Source organism: Cyprinodon tularosa, unplaced genomic scaffold (assembly GCF_016077235.1).
Source record: "Cyprinodon tularosa strain WSP-4 unplaced genomic scaffold, ASM1607723v1 ctg259, whole genome shotgun sequence".
NCBI lineage: Eukaryota > Metazoa > Chordata > Actinopteri > Cyprinodontiformes > Cyprinodontidae > Cyprinodon > Cyprinodon tularosa.
The window spans coordinates 924162-943108 of NW_024038958.1; the positions used below are offsets into that span (position 1 = coordinate 924162).

The window sequence follows — 18947 nt, forward strand, 5'->3', positions numbered from 1 at the left end:
TTTAACAAAGAGGCTTCCTGTGGAGGTTAATAGAACAGGGTTGTGCAACTGATTACTTACAATGTATCAATAAGCGAATGGAATCAAATATACAGTTAAATAAAATTTAACCCATTCCTTCTTATTTTTTTAACGCCTCTCTGTATCATAGCTCATTGTACAGGCTTCCATATATATTGGTCTGTCATGTTAGCTAAGAAAAATTATTCCTCACCTGTTGGTGTGTACATGGCTTTTAGTCACTGAATATTGCATGTTTGTTTCTGTTTATAAAATTTTATTCTCAGAGCTACTTAATACATTATTGTGTTGCAAATGTTTGTAATAATCCTTATTTTCCTCCCATTTTTCCACATTAAAATCATAAAATTTTTAAATTAAACCATAGAAAATTATTAGAATTTGAGTGGTCATTCAAAGGCACTTTTTATATACCTACCCTCCACACATGCTCACTTCAAAATCATGGATTACTTGGGTAGATCGCATTAAACTTGAATGAAAAGGCACATTTCATCAGTAGATTGAACATCTACATGCTAATTTTCCTCTTTTGAAAAAAATGAAAAAAATGCCACTGCAACATTGTGACGTGTTGTGGTGAATTTTACTCTGAGCTAAATTCGGTATTCCATATTTAAACACTGACAGTACATGGTTGTCTATTGCAAAAAGTTACAGAAGGTCAAAGTGTGATGGCTGCAGCAGTTTGGCGGGTGGAACAGGAGAGTGGGGCAAACACAACGCTTGTACACACTGTGGATCGACTGGTACAAAATGCTCACAAGAACTTCAATAAATGCTAGAGAAACATCAACATACCTTTTGAAGGAATTATTGGCAGAGAGGGACATTTCAAGAGAGGGGCTCCAGCAGAAACAGTGCTTCTCTCATCCAGCTCAAAACTTCAGGTGCTTGAGGACCACTAGAGGTCTATCCATGCACATGCCTTGGATGTATAATTATTTTTAGTTAAGATAATCAAGTTAAACATGAATATTCTAAGGGTTTGTTTTACAAGTAACAAAACTCAAAAGCATTACATTTTAACTTCAGATAATCTTTGCTTATCTTTGGTCTTTTTGATTGATTTGTCTCTAATGTTGAGGTCAGGCGAAGTTTTCACCTCATATGCTTTATATTCAATTGTGTTTTTAAGGTAAATGTCTAATGAGTTTTACTTCCTGTTTCTTAAGAAAATAAACTCGTACATTGTCTCTTTGATATGTTAATTAAATTTCACACACAAATATAATCCAAAACTAAATTTATTCGTATTCATGATAATTACCTTTTCCTAAATAAGGGTAATTTCTTAAATCCTGAAAATCAAATGTCTTTTACTGCAACCTCAGTGAGACCTTTATTAGAACCTCCTCTGTTATTAACCAGTGACATTTCCCTACTGCTTGGTTAAACAATTAGACTAGCAAAAATGTAAGATATTTCAAAGGCTTATCTTGAATGGGGTAAAAAAAAGACCAGGCTGTGAAAATACAGCCTGTAAGATATTTACAATTTATGTAACACCTTCACCTTTTATTCTTAAATTAGTTTTGTTACTCTGTAGTTTTTGGAATGTGTATCTAACAATAATCCTCTCTTTATTTTCTCAAAATTCAATCTCAAACTTGTATTTTATTGGTAAGCAAAAAAAAAAAAGTTTGATGTATTTTTGAAATGACAAAAGATGTATATAATTTTATTTCATGTTTTTTTTATGTTTATTTTGTTTTTATGTATGTCTTGTATCATCTGATGCCCCTAAATACAATCCAGTGCAGCTGTCTTCAGAAGTGATCTGCTTTGTAAATTGAGTCAACTAATGTGTAAATTATTATAAATGCATCTTATCAATCCAATTAAACATGTTGCAGGCAGCTGTAAGGATATCCGTCTTCATCAGGTACAGCAGCTGATCAGAGTTACAGGGAAGAATAAGAAATACATGGTTATCTGGAGAAAAAAGAAAAACGCTGCAGAAGATTTTATGAAAGAAGGAGGTTCACTGTCTTGTAGGAAAATGGTTAATGTCAAACATTATTCACTTTTTGTATTTCCCAGTCAAAGTCCAGTCCTACATCTGTTTGAGAATATGTGCCAATCAGGGGCATTGCTTGGCACAAAAATTTACTGGGGCACTGGCCCCCTACCGCATATGCCCCTCCTGTCATACACAAATACAGACAAGCACACTGCCCCACACTGATAAATTCCTACCAAAATTACTAGTTGAGATATTAATGAGTGTAAGAGCATATTTGTTTTAACAAACATGAACATTTTCAACCTTGCAGCTATACAAAATAAGACATTACCAACTTTAAAAATAAAAAGTTTCCTTATACACATTCTGAAGTAATCATTAATTCCTAGGTTTCAGAGTTTTAGTTCAGGGGAAAGTTTAACTCAACCCGAACTAAGTTTTCCTTTTATCTTTTGAGCATTAAAGTGTACCTCCTATTTTTCATTTTTGCAAGTCGGTCAATCACTAGACTGTGACTCAGCTTAGAAGTTCTTCCTTTTTAACTGATAAAATAGCAAGATGATGGAGCCTGTCTTGTCCCATTGTGCACCTCGGCCAAGTGTGGAGCCTTCTCAACACACTGAATGACCTTTCACAACTCCATCTGTAGACTGGGATTGTGAGGGAGATCTGGATGACCTGCGTTAGTGTTGGGAATATGATGTTATCAAGCAAGTTGAAAACACACTGCATATCCTTGATGACAAGGCTTTCTTTTTCAACCATAAAAAGCTTTCAAACCATTTTGAATTAAATGAAAGTTTGTTTTTACTCCAAATTTGTGCTGGGGATAGTGGGACAACTTCACTTGTTTAGGACCATCATGCTTTCCCCCTAAGTCACTAATGTCCCCTTCTTGTTTGTGGAAGCTGGTTGTTGCTCCCTCATCACCTTCATGGTCCTGTCTCTCCTGTCCTTCACCTGTCTTTTGCCTGTCAGTCTCGCCTCCTCTTCCCTTTCCTACTCCAGCACCTTCATTCTCATTCTCTACAGCAAACATTAAAAAACGTAAATTTATAATTATGTAAATATCTATCATATTGCTTATAATGTTCCTAATGTAACTGGTGAGCTTAAACCACTAATTCATTACGGGACCTCACCTCCCTCTCTCTCATCTTGTTTTACTGCTTCCCTGTCTCTGCTTCGTGTGAGGAATTTCCTGATATCCATCTACAAACCAATGCAGTCATTTTCAGTTAGTAGCCTATAAATCATGTGGTTTCACAGGGAAAATAATAAAATTGACAGGTAAGAAACGTTACCAGAACTAAAAATGCGTCACGGCCGCACAGTGTCCCATCCAACTCAGTTGAGAGCAGCGTGTTAATTTACCTGCAGTTCATGCAGTGACATGCGCTGACGTGGGGGCGCTAATACATCCTCAATTTGGAGTTACCAACACACTTGCTACGCATTTGAGTAGAAATAGACGTCTCCTCCCGTTATCTAAATTGATGCATTAAAAAAATGTATCACTGTTGCAAATATTCATGAGATTTATACTGGGGCACAGCTCATTTATACTGGGGCACGTGCCCCAGTAAATGGGGTCTGGCGACGCCGATGGTGCCAATAAATGAAAGATGCTGACCATAGATTACCTTTGTCCAATCTGATCGAACTTATGCCCTTTGCAGTGAACAGACACACTCCCACACATTTGCAGACGTAAATAAGGAAAAAGATGATTATACAAAGAAATGGCTCAAGGGGTTTAAATACAAATGCATGTTACACTTTTCATATTTTTATTTGTAAATAAATGTTGGAAACCCTGCATCCTTCCACTTCACAATCATCTCTTCATTTGAGTCACTCTTTCAGGTGAAGTGACTCAAACGTGAAGTGACCCTAAACAAAAGCTACCTAAGTGAGTGGGTATCATCCAAGGAATAACAGATGACTTATTTAGGAAATCATTTTTTAAACCAATCTTTTTTTTAAAGAACTAATGGTTTAAATTATGATATAATGGAGAAGTGGTAGAAGGGTAAAATGAAATGACTGAGTTTTTAAAAGACATCAGGACTAATGCTTAGAATAAGAAAAGAAAGAAACAAAAGAAAAAGATAAAAAGTTCTGTACTGGTTTGACTGGATGAAAAAAAGAGAGAAATAGAGTAATCATAGGTGTGAATCTCAAGAAGATGATTCTATTTCTGCATTTGTATCAAGGGTGATGAGCTATTTTAATCTTTTTCTCATCTTTTCTTGTACCTCCCTCCTTCCCTTTTTTCTCCTAATTAAATCAGATGACGTTCTTTGTCTGCTAGAACTATAGACAAGACTAATTCTCACTGCTTTATCATATAATTGTAATTGGTTCTGTGGTGCTTTGTTATGTTCCTTTGGTGCAAATTAGTGTGCACATAGATGGTGCTTAAGCTCTGTTGGGTACATAAATCCTGGTTAATAATCATTTGGTATAATCTAATGATTGATTATTTTCTATTACAGATCTGTTTAGAAAGCTGTTTGGATACTGTCGTAAATGTAAATAAAAATTCGATTATCTGATTAACAACTTACCTAAACATGTAAGAAAAAAGGGCTTAACAAATTTATGATAGTTTTTTTTATGCAATGTTTATCCAGGTGAGATCAACAAATCAGTAGCTTATTGTTTTTCCCATAGGTAGAGCGTTAACATTTGATCTTTGAACATCTACTTCATAGAGGATAAAACCAAGCCTTTGTTCAGTTTTGATCGTGATTTAATCCAACATTTAAGCTAATCAGAAGGAAAACATTACTAAAGTGGACAAACAAACCCTAGATGAAAATGTAGGGATTATGAAAAACAAAGGAACTAAAGTTTTTTTCCTTACTAAAATTAGATTATAGAAGATCATAGAAACAGCTTTGAAACAGTTTTGGTCAATTTATAGAAAGCCTGTAAATAGATAATTAAATGAATAAGCCAATCTGAGGTGCATGCAGAACACAGTGAACATCTGAAAAATAATCTAACTAGTCATATCAGCTTTCCTGCAGGGATGTGAAACATTCAGGGGCCGGACTACCAAGGATCAGAGTTGCCCTTCTCTGTGCTTGACCTTTTACAAGCTGGCTTTGTAATGTGGCTGTAAAGTAAAGCTCTCCTTAAGCCAACTGGTTTTTTATTATTACACCGCAGGTTCTTAAGAGTTTAAGCACCTGCAGAGGCTGTAACCCCAAGAATAAGCTAAGCACTAAAACAAAAGGATCTACTGTAACACCTTTCTACCAATAATTAACACAGATAAATAAGCTGAATATAACAAGACTTACTCAACACCAATAAATCACAATTAAATTATTGAAACACATTTCCAAATTAAAAGCCATATCTAAGCACCACATTATTATAAAATATTTTATCAACAAAAATCCCATTCTGTATCAATAAATGCATATGATGTGACCTAGTAAATAAAATTTTCAAAAACAAGTTGACTTTGCTTACTTAATGGTTTGGTGGACGACAGCAACAGGATACCATCCCCTATTTGTAAGGTGCCTGAAAGTTTAACAGTCTTACATGTTTTTCTATACTTTTCCTGTTTCAAAACTATTTCAATTTAGTTCTACAAAGCCTGCGTATGGTGTGGCTTTTGCCCAAGGTCTCTAAAGCCTCTTCCCTTTTAGAGCAACAGGTTTGGATTATATTAGTCTCTGGTTGTCATGGGTTCAATAACCAACCCTGGGTTGTTTTTTTCTCCCTTTGACATTGTTCAGTCCATTCATAATACTTTGTTCACATCTTCAGGCATCAAGAAATGCATTTCATAAATAATTGTTTCTGGTGAGGCTAATAAGCTTAGTCAACGAGCCACAAAATAATCTGGTTAGACTGATTTATGCATGTTTTCTGAATTAAGACAAAATCAACATTCAAATAAAGATTAAATACTTGACAGTTTGAATGTCTACGTACGTTCTTGACAAGCATATGTTCCCTAATAGCCTGACCAATTGACCAATACCTTACATTCCGAAATATTCTCACTGAATTAAACAACAGGTATCACTAGCATAGGGGAGCCTGACTGAATTTTTTAACATAAATAGCTAATCACAGACCAAGCGGCTCTTTGTCATACTGCATATGACTTTCTGGTCTAATCATGTGATTACTGATTTATTATAAAGTTTCAAATTATTATCCCATCACATTTAGGAACCCACAACCTGTAGTCTCAAATTTAATGTTTACTGAAGCTTTATGGTTTTGTGAGGCTCAATTCTCAGAACCTTAAGCTTTCTTCTATCTTTTTTGTTATCCTTTTTCCATTCATCTCCCTCTTTCAGTCTGTAAGTAAGCTCAAGTGAAAAATTGAAAAATAGACCAAAAAATCAGAGAGAAAGTATAATTGGTATAAGGTTGACAAAAAAAAATGTGAGGAAGGAGAGAGAGAACCAGAGAGAGGTTAAGGGATGAAGAGCAACATAAGAGAATTTATAGAAAATGGAGACAGGAGGGCAGACTAATGAGGGAGCAGGGGCTCAGATCACCAGATGCTGTTTTCTTTACCCATCAATGTGAAAGCTAAAGGCCACAAAGGTGTCTATGCATCTGAAGAGCAGATAAGACAAAGCAAGACCACCAAAGTAAAAATTCAACTTTTTGCTGCATTTTTTTTGCTTTAGGTAGCCAAAAAAGAAAGAAACCATGTTTATGTGATGCATTTGTCCAGAAGCACGGTGTCTCTCAAGCTTAAGGGTGCCCTGCCCACCCATGGTGGAGCTATTCTTTGCTCTTCTTCTAAACAGCAGTTGTCACAGCCATCCTCCCACGCACAAAACACAGACAAAAGTAGACCCCCCAACAAAAAAAAAACAAAACTGTTTTTTTCTGTTATCTTGGCTTTGCTGCAGAACCTCATATAATTCCCTTCCATATCTAAATGCTGCAGCCATCCCCCAACAATGACTGTTCACATATGTTGGAGCTGTCTTCTTGCTGCAGCTCAACACAGTTTATAAAGCATAAAATTGTGTAATTTATTGGAAAATTGTTTTTCTCTGTCTTTGGCTTGTGTTCCTTTTTATATTTAGGATCCTGGCAGCAGCAGGAGCTCATATGAACATCTCAGTGGATCTGAGGACTCTCAGGGCTGTTAGAGTGCTGCGACCCCTCAAACTGGTCTCTGGCATACCCAGTGAGTGTCATACAGTTCAGTAACTGTTCATAAGACTTCTTTTGTTAAGCTGTAGTGTTTTGTATATATATATATATATATATATATATATATATATATATATATATATATATATATATATATATATATATATATATATATATATATATATATATATATATATATATATATAGTACTTCTGTAAGAAAAACAGGAAAAAAAAACTATTATTATCGGTACTTTAAAGTTGCTGTTTTTTTCACATGCATCTATTCTATTAAATTGCCTTAGACGTATTCAAACCAAATTTTCTCATCTGCTTGACCAAAGGAACAACAAAAAAAAGGATAGCATACATAACAAAGCTCAGAAAATGACTAAGGTGGTTTCATTAACATGAATATTTCTTTGTAAAACTATCCAAACCTTATTCAACCTTTTCATTTATTGTCAAAAACCAAATATTTCGTTAATTATGCTTTTGTTTAGAAACACCTACACAGAGAACTAGAAAAAAATTGCTTAAAGTTGTTTCCCAAATAAAAACTGTGACATTGTGGTGAACATCAATATTCAACACCTCTGAGTCAATAATTGTACCCGCTATTGTCCCACATTGGATACTTATACTGTATTTCTGCCCATTGGTTTCTCCAAATTACTAAATTAAGTCAGAACACATTCTGATTTGGACATAGATCCTGACAGGAGATCCTAACTGAATATGATTAATCTAAACCCTACACAGGGTGTTTTAGTCTAAGGCTGTTATGCTTAAAGGTAAACTATTAACCAAATCTTTTGCACCCTGTAGGAGTTTTCTGCAAAAACACTCTAATGCATTTAACTCTGTGCATCCTTCTTTTTACTTTAACTACCTTTCCTCCCCCCCGCAGATTAATAATTTCTCCAACATGTTTCACTGTGGGGATTATGTAATTATGGGTAGGGGGCTGAGTATTGTTATGTTTTTTTATGTTGGCCCAAAAGTTAATTAGTGTAGCCACAGCACATCTTTCTCTGTACCCTGCATGCCCATATAGATTATTATTTTTGCAAAAATAATAATTTTCATGAAAAGATTTTTGCAGTTCCTTAAATCTTGCTTGGTTTTGATCCTCATGCACAGCTTGTCAGTTTTAAGTTAAGAGGTATGTCTTGGTAGGTTTTCAGCTGTCAAAACTCGTTTTCAGATTAATTGGCACATTAAGTAGTTCTTTGTGAAATATTTATAATTTGAGAATTTTGTTTTATAACATACTTCAAGGTATGAAAAAATTTGAGTAATTTTTTGACCTGCGTAGTTTGTTAATTTTGTATCCCTAGGTTACAAACAGGGAGTTTCTTTTTTATAAATCACATTTATTTACATCCAAATCCAGTTGTTTGTCCTGAGAAAGCCCCCCAAAAAATCTGAAATGTCCTGCTTTAGACATCTATTTCAGAAATGACTTTGTGTTGGTCTATCTTATAAAATCTCAGTAAAATAAGATGATGTTTGTCAGTGGAATGTGACAAAATGGCATATGAATACTTACTGTATGAACATGAATGTAAAGGTTTAAATATTTTTTATTTCAGCTTTGTTTCTCTGTATTATGTTCGCTTATAAATGTACTTGAAGTGACTCCCTGATGTGTCCTAAATTCAGTAATATAATTTTAGCTTGATGACGTACATTTGGGCAAAAAATAAACATTTGAGAGATTTTACTTTTATTTTGATATAGTCAGAGAACAAAACTTTAATGTTTTTCAAAACTAACTAAATTAAGGACTTATAATTAGCATTAATTATATAACAGACATTTGTAAAACAAAAAATTATGCTATTTTTTATAAATTATGCTGTTGGTTTACACACTTACTCAGCTAGTCTATGTTTTCTTTATGTCCAGGTCTACAAATAGTTCTGAAGTCTATAATGAAGGCCATGGTGCCGCTACTACAGATCGGCCTACTGCTGTTCTTTGCAATCCTTATGTTCGCCATCATCGGCCTGGAGTTTTACAGTGGCAAATTGCACAGGACCTGCACACCACAGCCAGGAATACAAGGTATGCTGGACTCCTCTTTTTTATTTAATCTTTATTGCCATTGATTTGATGTGCTGAATAGACATGATGTGTGCCTCAATGTCAGTGGCGGGCGACGCATATGGTACCTAGGCCTTCAGTGGGTACCCCTCAACTTAATCCACCTCTTATCCCTTGACATCTGTCAATTTGCAACGATGGGTGTCAAGGGGTTATTATCACCTCTTTCGCATTTTAATATCAGAAATCCCCAATAGTATTCAAATATGAATTGTAACAAGCACAGGTATAACCAAGAGAAAGATTAGAGTGAGGGTAAATACATAGATCAATTAAGCAAGACGCCAAGTCAAGGTAACCACAATCCTCTACTCTATAACCACAGCTCCACAACATTTACATCACCATTAGCGGTTCAGTTTCAATATGCATCTAATTGCTACATAGAATAGCGAATAAAGCAGGAGAATAAAATATCACTCTCACCAGAGATGCTGATTATTTATAAACTAAATCTGTCCTTCTTTCTTTGTGCAGGAAGTCTTAGTGTCTGCATTTAGTATCAGCCATTGAGGCGAGAAAAACTTTAACAAAAGTCAATCTAAATGCAGATTGTTGCTAGCTTAACTCGGCTGTAAACATTTTGCCCTAACTGACCAATCAGTGGACAGAAAATGCTGATGTACAGGTGGGCCCGCTCACTGGCCCAATGGGGCAAATTTGGAATCTAATTGGCTGAAGAAAACATTGCTCACGAATATTGTTATGGTAAGATCCGCCAGCGCTGCTGATTCTTTAAGCCCTGGGCAGATTTGTTTGGTATAGCAACACACAGAAGGCTGACATGTGTTGCATTATAAATATGGTCCGGTCAGTCACCTCAGTATCAGGTGGGTTTAAGAGGAACATTTCGCACCATTACATGTGCAAAGAGATGTCCTAATCTACAATTGTGTAGTGGACCCACCAGGTGTCAGTAATAACTAAGAGGTCGTGGTCCCATAAGCAACAGCTGTCTCTGCTTACCGATAGTTACGCCATTGGCTCAAACACCCGGTTGATCTTGACAGAAGGTTGTTTGGCCTGTTTCTGCCAGAGGTTTATTTCTGTTAAAGAGGAGTTTTCCTTTCCACTGTTGCTACATGCATTCTCGATATGAGGGATATTTGCAAAATTGACATCATAATGTCAGTGAGTTTGAAGTGTTGTTACACACTCATCCAGCAGGATGTATACTACAAACATTGACTTAATGCACTTTGCTGGGTTTCTCTAGATGGAAAACTTTTGCCAATCTGTCTGTATGCTTTAATTGGTTGTAAACTGCCTTGTAATATAAAACGCTATATAGATAAAACAGATTTGATTTGATCTTTAGCTAGACACATAGGGTGTAAGTACCTGAAGACTTAGCCAAACCAAACTGGTTTGCCTGTCTTTTATACACTAACCAAACAGTGCAATACAATAATCAATCTCTAAGTCACCCCTATTTTAAGTTAAATTGAGACAAAAAAAAGTCCAAGTGACTTACTGTCACTTAAATATATTATCAGAGACAGGATATCCATGCTTTCACTGTATACTAGCCATCCTCAATAACTTGCAATAGTTGAAATCCATGAAAAATGATAGATTTCCATTTTCTGCAAATATTATTTTCCACTTTATTGCAGCAACATTATTGACACAGAATGATAAAGTCAGCTTCAAATGTTAGCTGTTTTCCTTTCTGTTCAGGAAATGAGACGGTCGACTCGTCTGAGTACGAGTTCCCGTGTGGCGTTCGTCAGTGTCCAACCAAATATGCCTGCACAGAAACCTGGATTGGACCTAATGATGGCATCACCCAGTTTGACAACATCCTGTTTGCAGTCCTTACCGTCTTCCAGTGCATCACCATGGAGGGATGGACCACTGTTCTCTACAATGTAAGGTCCCATGTCTGCCTTTCAAAATTCTATTCTGGTTGGGTTCTAATTGTACCTTAGACACAAATAGACCCTTTATTGTGTACTGAGCGAGTGTCTGAACCCTAGCTGTATCTTCCCTTGCATCTGATAATTGGCCTCAAACATTTATTATAATTATATTAGAAGGAAAAGGGCTTGCATGTTGCATCAAACTAATAAATTAGAATGCTCAGCACCTACCTCCTGCGGTGTTCAAACTATCCTGCCCCCCGACTTTCCACTGTCAACTACACACTGATGCCACCTGCCAATCAATCCTAGAGGCTCGTCAACAACTATAGAATGATCTAGATTTGTCCCAAAGTGACACTCCCCTCTCCTGCAGAAAGGCTGACTGACTGCACAACATTATAAAGGCATTGTGGCATGATTATTTTGTTTAAAAAACTTCAAGTAAAAGCCTAAATGGTGACTGTGGGGAACACAAAATTCAGTGGCACGTTACCCAGAGTCTTGAAAAAAGTGAAACATTAAATCCAACTGCTGGTTGTTTGTCTTACAAAGGTATCAAACAATTCTTCCACTTTTTCTAATAATAATAATTTTTGCTTATGATCTTCTTAGCTTGGAAAAAGCTTGTATTGCCTAATTAACTCTGAACACGTGTGGTAATAAACTACATCGCAGGTAATGTGCAGCATGCGCTTTAACAAATGATGCACATCCTGATTATATACATGATAAAAACATGCTTAATTTTATGTACTTATTTTACTTTTATGTTTTCTAACATCCATGTCAAATCTACTGTACATGCAGACAAAGCAGTTGTACAAAAGTGCAGTTTGTAGGCTTTCACTAACTAAAGAAATGCTAAAGTCTCAGTCTCAGTTGCCATGCATGTAAGTATATAATTATACATTTTTTTAACACTTATTTCAACAGGGGGAAAAATCCCATTGAGAATGAAAACCTCTTTTTCAAGGGAGCCCTATGTGGATTTTGTGTCCTGATGTTTGTCATAAATAAAAATTGCAAACCTACACCCATTGGTGGGAAGTTTTAAGACTGATAAATCTTCACTCTTGTTTGGATATTTCAGACCAATGACGCTTTGGGTCCCACCTGGAACTGGCTGTACTTTATCCCTCTCATCATCATCGGCTCCTTCTTTGTCCTGAATCTGGTTCTGGGAGTCCTCTCTGGGTAGATCTTACTTTACATGTTATAATGTTCATTAATTGGGGGTTTTCACTTCTGTATTTTTATTTTCCTTCAATTAATAGCTTTGGTTTAGACTTAACAACAGAACAGCCCAGTTTAGAGAAGGCATCATAACTAATTTAACATTTTTATGTTAGCTGAAATATTTGTTGTTCTGGTAGTTGTAAGATAGACTGTCCTGCAGGCTAAGCAGTAAGAGGAGCCTATAGTGCAGAAAAAATATTCTCTACTAATTCTACCTAAATAGAGTTTATTCATACCCAGGCAAATTGTTTTTTGTGTTTCTCAATTGTTCTCAAGAAGTAAACTACCTCTAATGTGTTCAGCTTTGTTATTTTATTTTTTTTTTTAGTGAATTTGCAAAAGAGAGGGAGAGAGTTGAGAACCGCCGGGCCTTCATGAAGCTGAGACGTCAGCAGCAGATTGAAAGAGAGCTCAATGGTTACCGCGCCTGGATTGACCGGGCGGGTGAGTTTCGAAAGAAACAGCAATACAGAATATTTAAGATGAGTCCTGCTGTCTGTAGAGTATTTAATACAATATTGATGGAATTTTATTGTTTGATATTGTGTATTTTTGATTGTTTTGTTGTACAGTGTAATGTTGTGTCCTGAAAGGCACATTAAAAATAAAATGTATTATTACTAATATTATTATTGTTATTAAAATATTCCAGTTTTTCGTTTTGAAGTAAAGAAGCTGGAAATGTGGTTACAAATGACATGGGGTTGTGTTTGTTTTCACATTGAAGATGCTCATTTATGATCCTATATTTTCTTTGCAGAGGAAGTTATGCTTGCAGAGGAGAATAGGAATCCAGGACCGTCTGCATTGGACGGTGAGTTAGCAGTGAAGTTTTCTCATTCAGATTGGCTTAGTAACTTAAGATATTTTAATATATTCCCATAAGTCTGTGTTTAAATTGCTGCCCATGGCTCTAATGTTAAGTTGATGTGTGTCATTTTTAAAAAAACTTTTGGCCATATAATTTACATTTGGTGTTATAATTTACATTTTTTATGGTATTCAAGTTATATGTGGTGGTCCCATTTGATTGTAAAGCTGAAGATCCTTTTAAGACAGCAGATCTCTTCTAGAGGTTTGGATGTATCAGATGTTCTCTTAGTACAGATCAGTTCAGTCAGCATATTTGCATCAACCATGCAAAATATTTTTGTTTATATGAAAACAGCAATGTGAGACTAAAGAACTGCTCCGTTTTTTTATTTGCCTGAAAAGTTGATAGGCTAATGTATTTCACAACATCTGTTCTGAGGTGTGTAAACGTCAGCAAGGCTATATGCAGGCTTGGATTGGCCTGATCTGCTAAACATATGGCAACGATTTGAATTAAATCACTGAAGATTCTCCAAAAGGTGTAACAGTGCAAATCAGGACTGAAAAAAACCTCAAGATCTAGACCTAATTTTCTACATGCATCTGTACCGTGCTAAATGTAGAAGCTAATGACAGTTGTAGATAAGACTTTTTTTGTTGTTGTTGATATTTCAGTTGACACCCTTTCTGTTCTAAAGAGAATATCATTATGCATCATAGTAGAGATGCAAATCTATGCCTGAACAATCCAAATTACATTCTGCATATTTACTATGAATGGATGTGACTGGCATATCTCTAGCAGATCTTTGGCCCTAATTTGATTTAATTAAAAGAAAAAATCTATTCTAAGCGCAGTCATATAATACCATAGTTGTGGAGCACATGATGAAGCACATCAGTAAATTTAGTCACATTAACTGAATAATATGGATTAAAAACATTTGCCCACAAACTTTAAATTCACTGCTCTTCCTTTGAGCAGTTGTAAGAAAGAGCAGTGTGTCTAAATGCTGTTACAGACTGATAAAATCGTGCAAAACATTATTATTAACATCTGTGTTTCTGCATTAAAGTTACATGTTTACTTACCAATCTAATAAACATGTTACGTAAATCATTGTGGATTACAGTAAATATGATATTAAATCTATTCTTAGCGTAAAGGTTTCTGAAGCCTGGTTTATGCTTTGGTGTCTGCATGACCAAATTACCTCATTTTAAGATCCACGCTCCTCCACGTGGCATCTCTGTGGCCAGATGTCCGCTCCAGGCACCTTTGAAAATTTGAAACTATTCAACTCCACACTTGAACACACCATAGACAAGCAAGAGTTCCTACTTGTGAGGGTTCACTATTAGAAACATTTAGAGACATCTTGTGATTTGTGTACAAAGCATGTTATGTTATATTCTTAATTGATGTTATTTTCTTATGTTCATAACTTTGAGATGGGCTTTGAGGTGCACTGTAACCTCCATTTCAATGGCTTTAAGCCTCTGCTTTATTTCATGACCACTCTCAAACTGCATATAGAATATGCAATCTGCACACTTTAAAAGGCGTAACCAGATCGGTTTGCACGTTTTAATATTTGTGCAGATATCTTTGTAGATCGCCCAGAACACAACCAATTATTGCACATACTAAAAATAAATTGCACATGCAATTTGCCGCCTCTTTCTTGGAAGATCAGGCTTTTAGTGTTTAATCTATCGACCAGCAGATAGATAACCGGTGCTTTGAGCCTCCTTACTCTACTGTGACCTTTTCTTCTTTCTGGGGGCAACAGGGCTTTATTTTTTTTTGTTGGCTGCTCCCAGGATCTTTTAAGAGTAGAAAAGAGGTGATGTTCATGTTGACAGCTAAAATCTTCTGCACTTTACAACAAAACACTCACAGCGATTTTCTCACAGGCCCACGTAAACACACAGTAAATGCTACAAAGCATGGAGTCATTGTAACCTGGTCACTCTGACATTGAAATGTTAAAAAAACACTGCAGTTTGTTTTGGACATTAAAACTGTCTTCAGTTTGGATGGCAATAAGTAAGGATGCTCTGATAGTTTTGATCATGAAGAAAGGTGGTGCTCTACTGTTGCCTTAGCAACCAATGGCCTGAAAAGGCAGCAGCATAGATTTGTGTATGTGTTGACAGGGCTGAGTCCTCCCACCTTTGGCAAACAACACTATGTGGGAAGCAGTATTCTTGGGAATGTTTGTGTGCATAATTAAAAAATCCCTGAGTTAATATTGACTGTAAGCCGGTTCAGAACTTGTTTGTTAACTAAAAGGTGTAAGTACGTATTAATAAGATGAGACGTAATCAGTTACCCATCAGTTGGTGAGAACAATAACTTTGTTTGTTTTTTTTAGTGGTCCTTTTTACTGCAATTTAGTTAATCCACACATAGAAGCTGGATGTAACATATGTCTTAGCAAATAAGCTCTACAAAAATGGTATCTTGACATAGAATCATATTTGCAAAATGAAATACATTCAAATAACAGTGAGCCCAGCGTCAAAGTAGGCAGGCATCATTAGTGGAATAGCGACCTGTGTTTGTATGACCTTAAACCAGCAAATCCACGTGGGACAGGTGCTCAAGCCAAGAAAGTAAACCCTGCAATAGGATATGTTTAATTTGCATTTCATTTCTTCTTAATAAATACATGTCAAGCAATAGTAGGCAGAAATAAACAGAACATGGCCATATTGTGCATACTTTTTAATAAACTAAATATTATCAAGCAGATAGAGTGGAAAATGGCCAGTATGAGTATTATTAAGCCCTCTCCTTATACTAGTTTTAATGTTTACTGTCAATTACCTCATTTAACGATTCTGAAACTGTTAAAGTATAAAAACCAACATGAAAATAAATTTGTTGATGAAGGTCTCTTTTCCTCTTTGTCTCTATTTTTAAAACCTTATTTTGAGAGCTGCTTGACATTAAAGGCAGACAGATGAGGTTATGGTTTTGTTCAACACTTCAGTCGGGGAAAGCTCCCATTGAAGCCATTCGGAAAGAAGGGCATGCAGCTGCCCTTTCAGAGCTGATTGGATGTAGGAAGACCTAGTGCCCACCTACAGTACCAAAGTTTGGTTTTAGCCAGTTAGAGATAAAAATTAATTTATCTCACGCTTCAGGGGTCTTGAGGAGTCAGAATGAAATACCCTTATAACACACTAGCTGTTCCTGTTTGAAAGATAAAATTTTTGATTCTGATGAAAAAGATGTGATAGGAGCAGCTATGTGTACGTCATCCTATGCTACCATGTTATTGGGGTTTGATTATGGGCTCAGCATGTCTCTCCTTTGTCAGAGGTAGATGTCCCACCTTTAACTACTGCAATGTGTTTGACTGACCGTTTTTGGGTCGGCCTCTAAGCAGGAGCTTGAAGCAGGAGCTTGACCTGCTCCTGCAAAATCCTGCTTTTCTAGTCTTTTAAAACCAAGAAATCTTAGATTAAACAAAACCAGCAAGTAGCTGGTCTAAAATATTAATTTGTCTCCTCTGTCTGCCTATCTGTATTTCTGCCCCTCTTTCTGTGTAATAAAAGTAATAAGCTTAATGTTTATGAGCCTATTTTATTTCCACATTTTATAACAAAACATGTGGGCTATGTGTTCTGCATTGCAAAGTTTATTAACAGGTTTTTGGGGGTTAAGATTGCCATAAAAAATCAAATACAATAGATTCTAAGCTTTTGACCAAAGTTGTCGGTGCTTTAACTTGGATCATAGAGTTGGTAAAGTGTATTTTAGGGAAGACCATAGTTTTGTCTGTGAGAACAGGAGAGTTCTCCATGCTGTGTGGTTGTGTTCAATTATTTTGCTAAATTGGATCGAATTTAATTGTCTCAGCTCATTCAGCCTGTGAGAAAAAAATGGATGCCCAGGTAAAAAAAATGACTGAAGAAAGATTTAATTTTTTTTGTGGATAGTCTAAAATTCTATTGGACTGTTAAAACCTTGATTTGGACTGTTAAAACATTGGTGTCTTTGTGCTATTTATTTTTTCTCTATTCTGTAAGATATGTGAAAATGGTTTTAATAAAAAAATAAAAGGATAGACCATTTAGTCATTTCAAGCATTGTTTTCCTTCTGACATTTTTGGATTGCACTGTGAGGTGTTTTGGCCATGCTTTAACATTAATGATTGTTTTTATTTAATTTAGCTGCGACATTATTGAGTTTCACTGCCTTTGGCTTAAAATGCCTGATAACTCATTAGGCTCTGGGCACTTTTTATCTACTTCATTGCTTTGCATTCAGTCAGTAATCAGATTTCTAGCCTTATTTAAACATTATTGTGCACTGCAATCAAACATGAATACAATATGCATTCAGGAGTTCAACTGAGAGCCTTCAAAGCAAAGGTTTAGCTTTATCTAACATATAGGATTGTGTTTCATATACCTTTGATTTTGTTTATTTTCCTAAGTGTTGAAGCGAGCCACCACTATAAAGAGGAGAGGCATGGATGCACATCAGGGCCATTTAGGCGATGAACATTATGGCGATATCTCTTCTGTGGGTGAGTGGATATTATCTAAGCTACATTCAATTGAACTAAAAATGAATATCCATTTGTACTGAGCTTTGCGGGAGTTTGGGGTTAAATTGGTCACTGTTTTTGGTATGTTACATTATGTAAGTGTAACCATAGTTTCATCTACCCACTATCCCCCTACCATAAGGCATGCCGATGCCCAGAGCCAGCATTCGAAGTGCAAAACGGGGTCCCACTGCCTATTTTCGACGTAAAGAACGTCTCCTCCGGATTTCAATTCGCCGTGTGGTGAAGACGCACACTTTCTACTGGACGGTGCTTGGCCTTGTTGGTCTCAACACACTGTGTGTTGCCATTGTGCACCACAACCAGCCTCCCTGGCTGTCCCACTTTCTCTGTAAGTTGTACAATCTATTGAGCAAGACTAATATATCAGAAAATACCAAGCTTTGGAAGAATTTCCACACCTTAACATGTTTTTTTGTTGTTTTGAAGACTATGCAGAGTTTCTGTTCCTCGCTCTGTTCCTGACAGAGATGTTCCTGAAGATGTACAGCTTGGGGCCGCGTCTCTACTTTCATTCCTCTTTTAACTGCTTTGACTGCAGTGTTAGTACTCCACCTTCCCTTTTCCACATGTATATGACTCAGTTAAAATGGCACAATTATATGTTTGTCCCTTTTTCTTTTCTATCTTTTCTATTTAATGTTATGATTAAAATGAAATTTTTTCTCTTCCCACGGTTGACAAATCTCTCAAATATTGTAGGTTATCATTGGCAGCATTTTTGAAGTGCTGTGGGGTTTCTTCAGACCAGGGACTTCATTCGGTATCAGTGTCCTTCGTGCTCTCCGTCTGCTTAGGATCTTCAAAATCACCAAGTACGTCTTAAGCTCTTTTTGTTTTCTTGTCTTCTTTAGGTTCCCATCACAAAGGACAAGGACACATTAGGACATAACAAATGAGTCCCAACTTTAGCTCACTTTGCAGGATCGTGGGAAGGAAATATATATATATTTTTAATTTTATTTACAGTAGTGTATTATGAAAAAAACTTCTTGGTACAGATAGGATTCAAGTCGTGACTGGGTTGTAGGATAGGTCGCAGGTCAGCAGGAAGCAGTCATTGGTCGTTTCTCAATTCATGAGAATGCAAGTATGGACTTGCGTTCTCATCAAGTCCGGTCTTGGCAAGAACACAGGAAAGTATGGACTTCGCGAGAACGGGAGCAAGCATCATAGATATGGGTCAATTAGAACAGAAGTGTA

At 36.2% G+C, this 18947-nt stretch overlaps 1 protein-coding gene across 1 annotated transcript in view; it reads left to right on the forward strand.

Moving 5' to 3' along the window:
- The window catches only part of LOC119785787 (probable voltage-dependent R-type calcium channel subunit alpha-1E), a 163782-nt gene that overhangs the window by 106047 nt on the left and 38788 nt on the right, over nucleotides 1-18947 (forward strand). Inside the window, exons 6-15 of the mRNA XM_038288579.1 lie at nucleotides 7066-7169; nucleotides 9046-9204; nucleotides 10924-11114; nucleotides 12199-12302; nucleotides 12673-12788; nucleotides 13105-13158; nucleotides 17610-17702; nucleotides 17866-18075; nucleotides 18174-18286; nucleotides 18447-18559. Coding sequence (XP_038144507.1) covers nucleotides 7066-7169; nucleotides 9046-9204; nucleotides 10924-11114; nucleotides 12199-12302; nucleotides 12673-12788; nucleotides 13105-13158; nucleotides 17610-17702; nucleotides 17866-18075; nucleotides 18174-18286; nucleotides 18447-18559 — 1257 coding nt within the window. The remainder of the gene's footprint in view (nucleotides 1-7065; nucleotides 7170-9045; nucleotides 9205-10923; nucleotides 11115-12198; nucleotides 12303-12672; nucleotides 12789-13104; nucleotides 13159-17609; nucleotides 17703-17865; nucleotides 18076-18173; nucleotides 18287-18446; nucleotides 18560-18947) is intronic.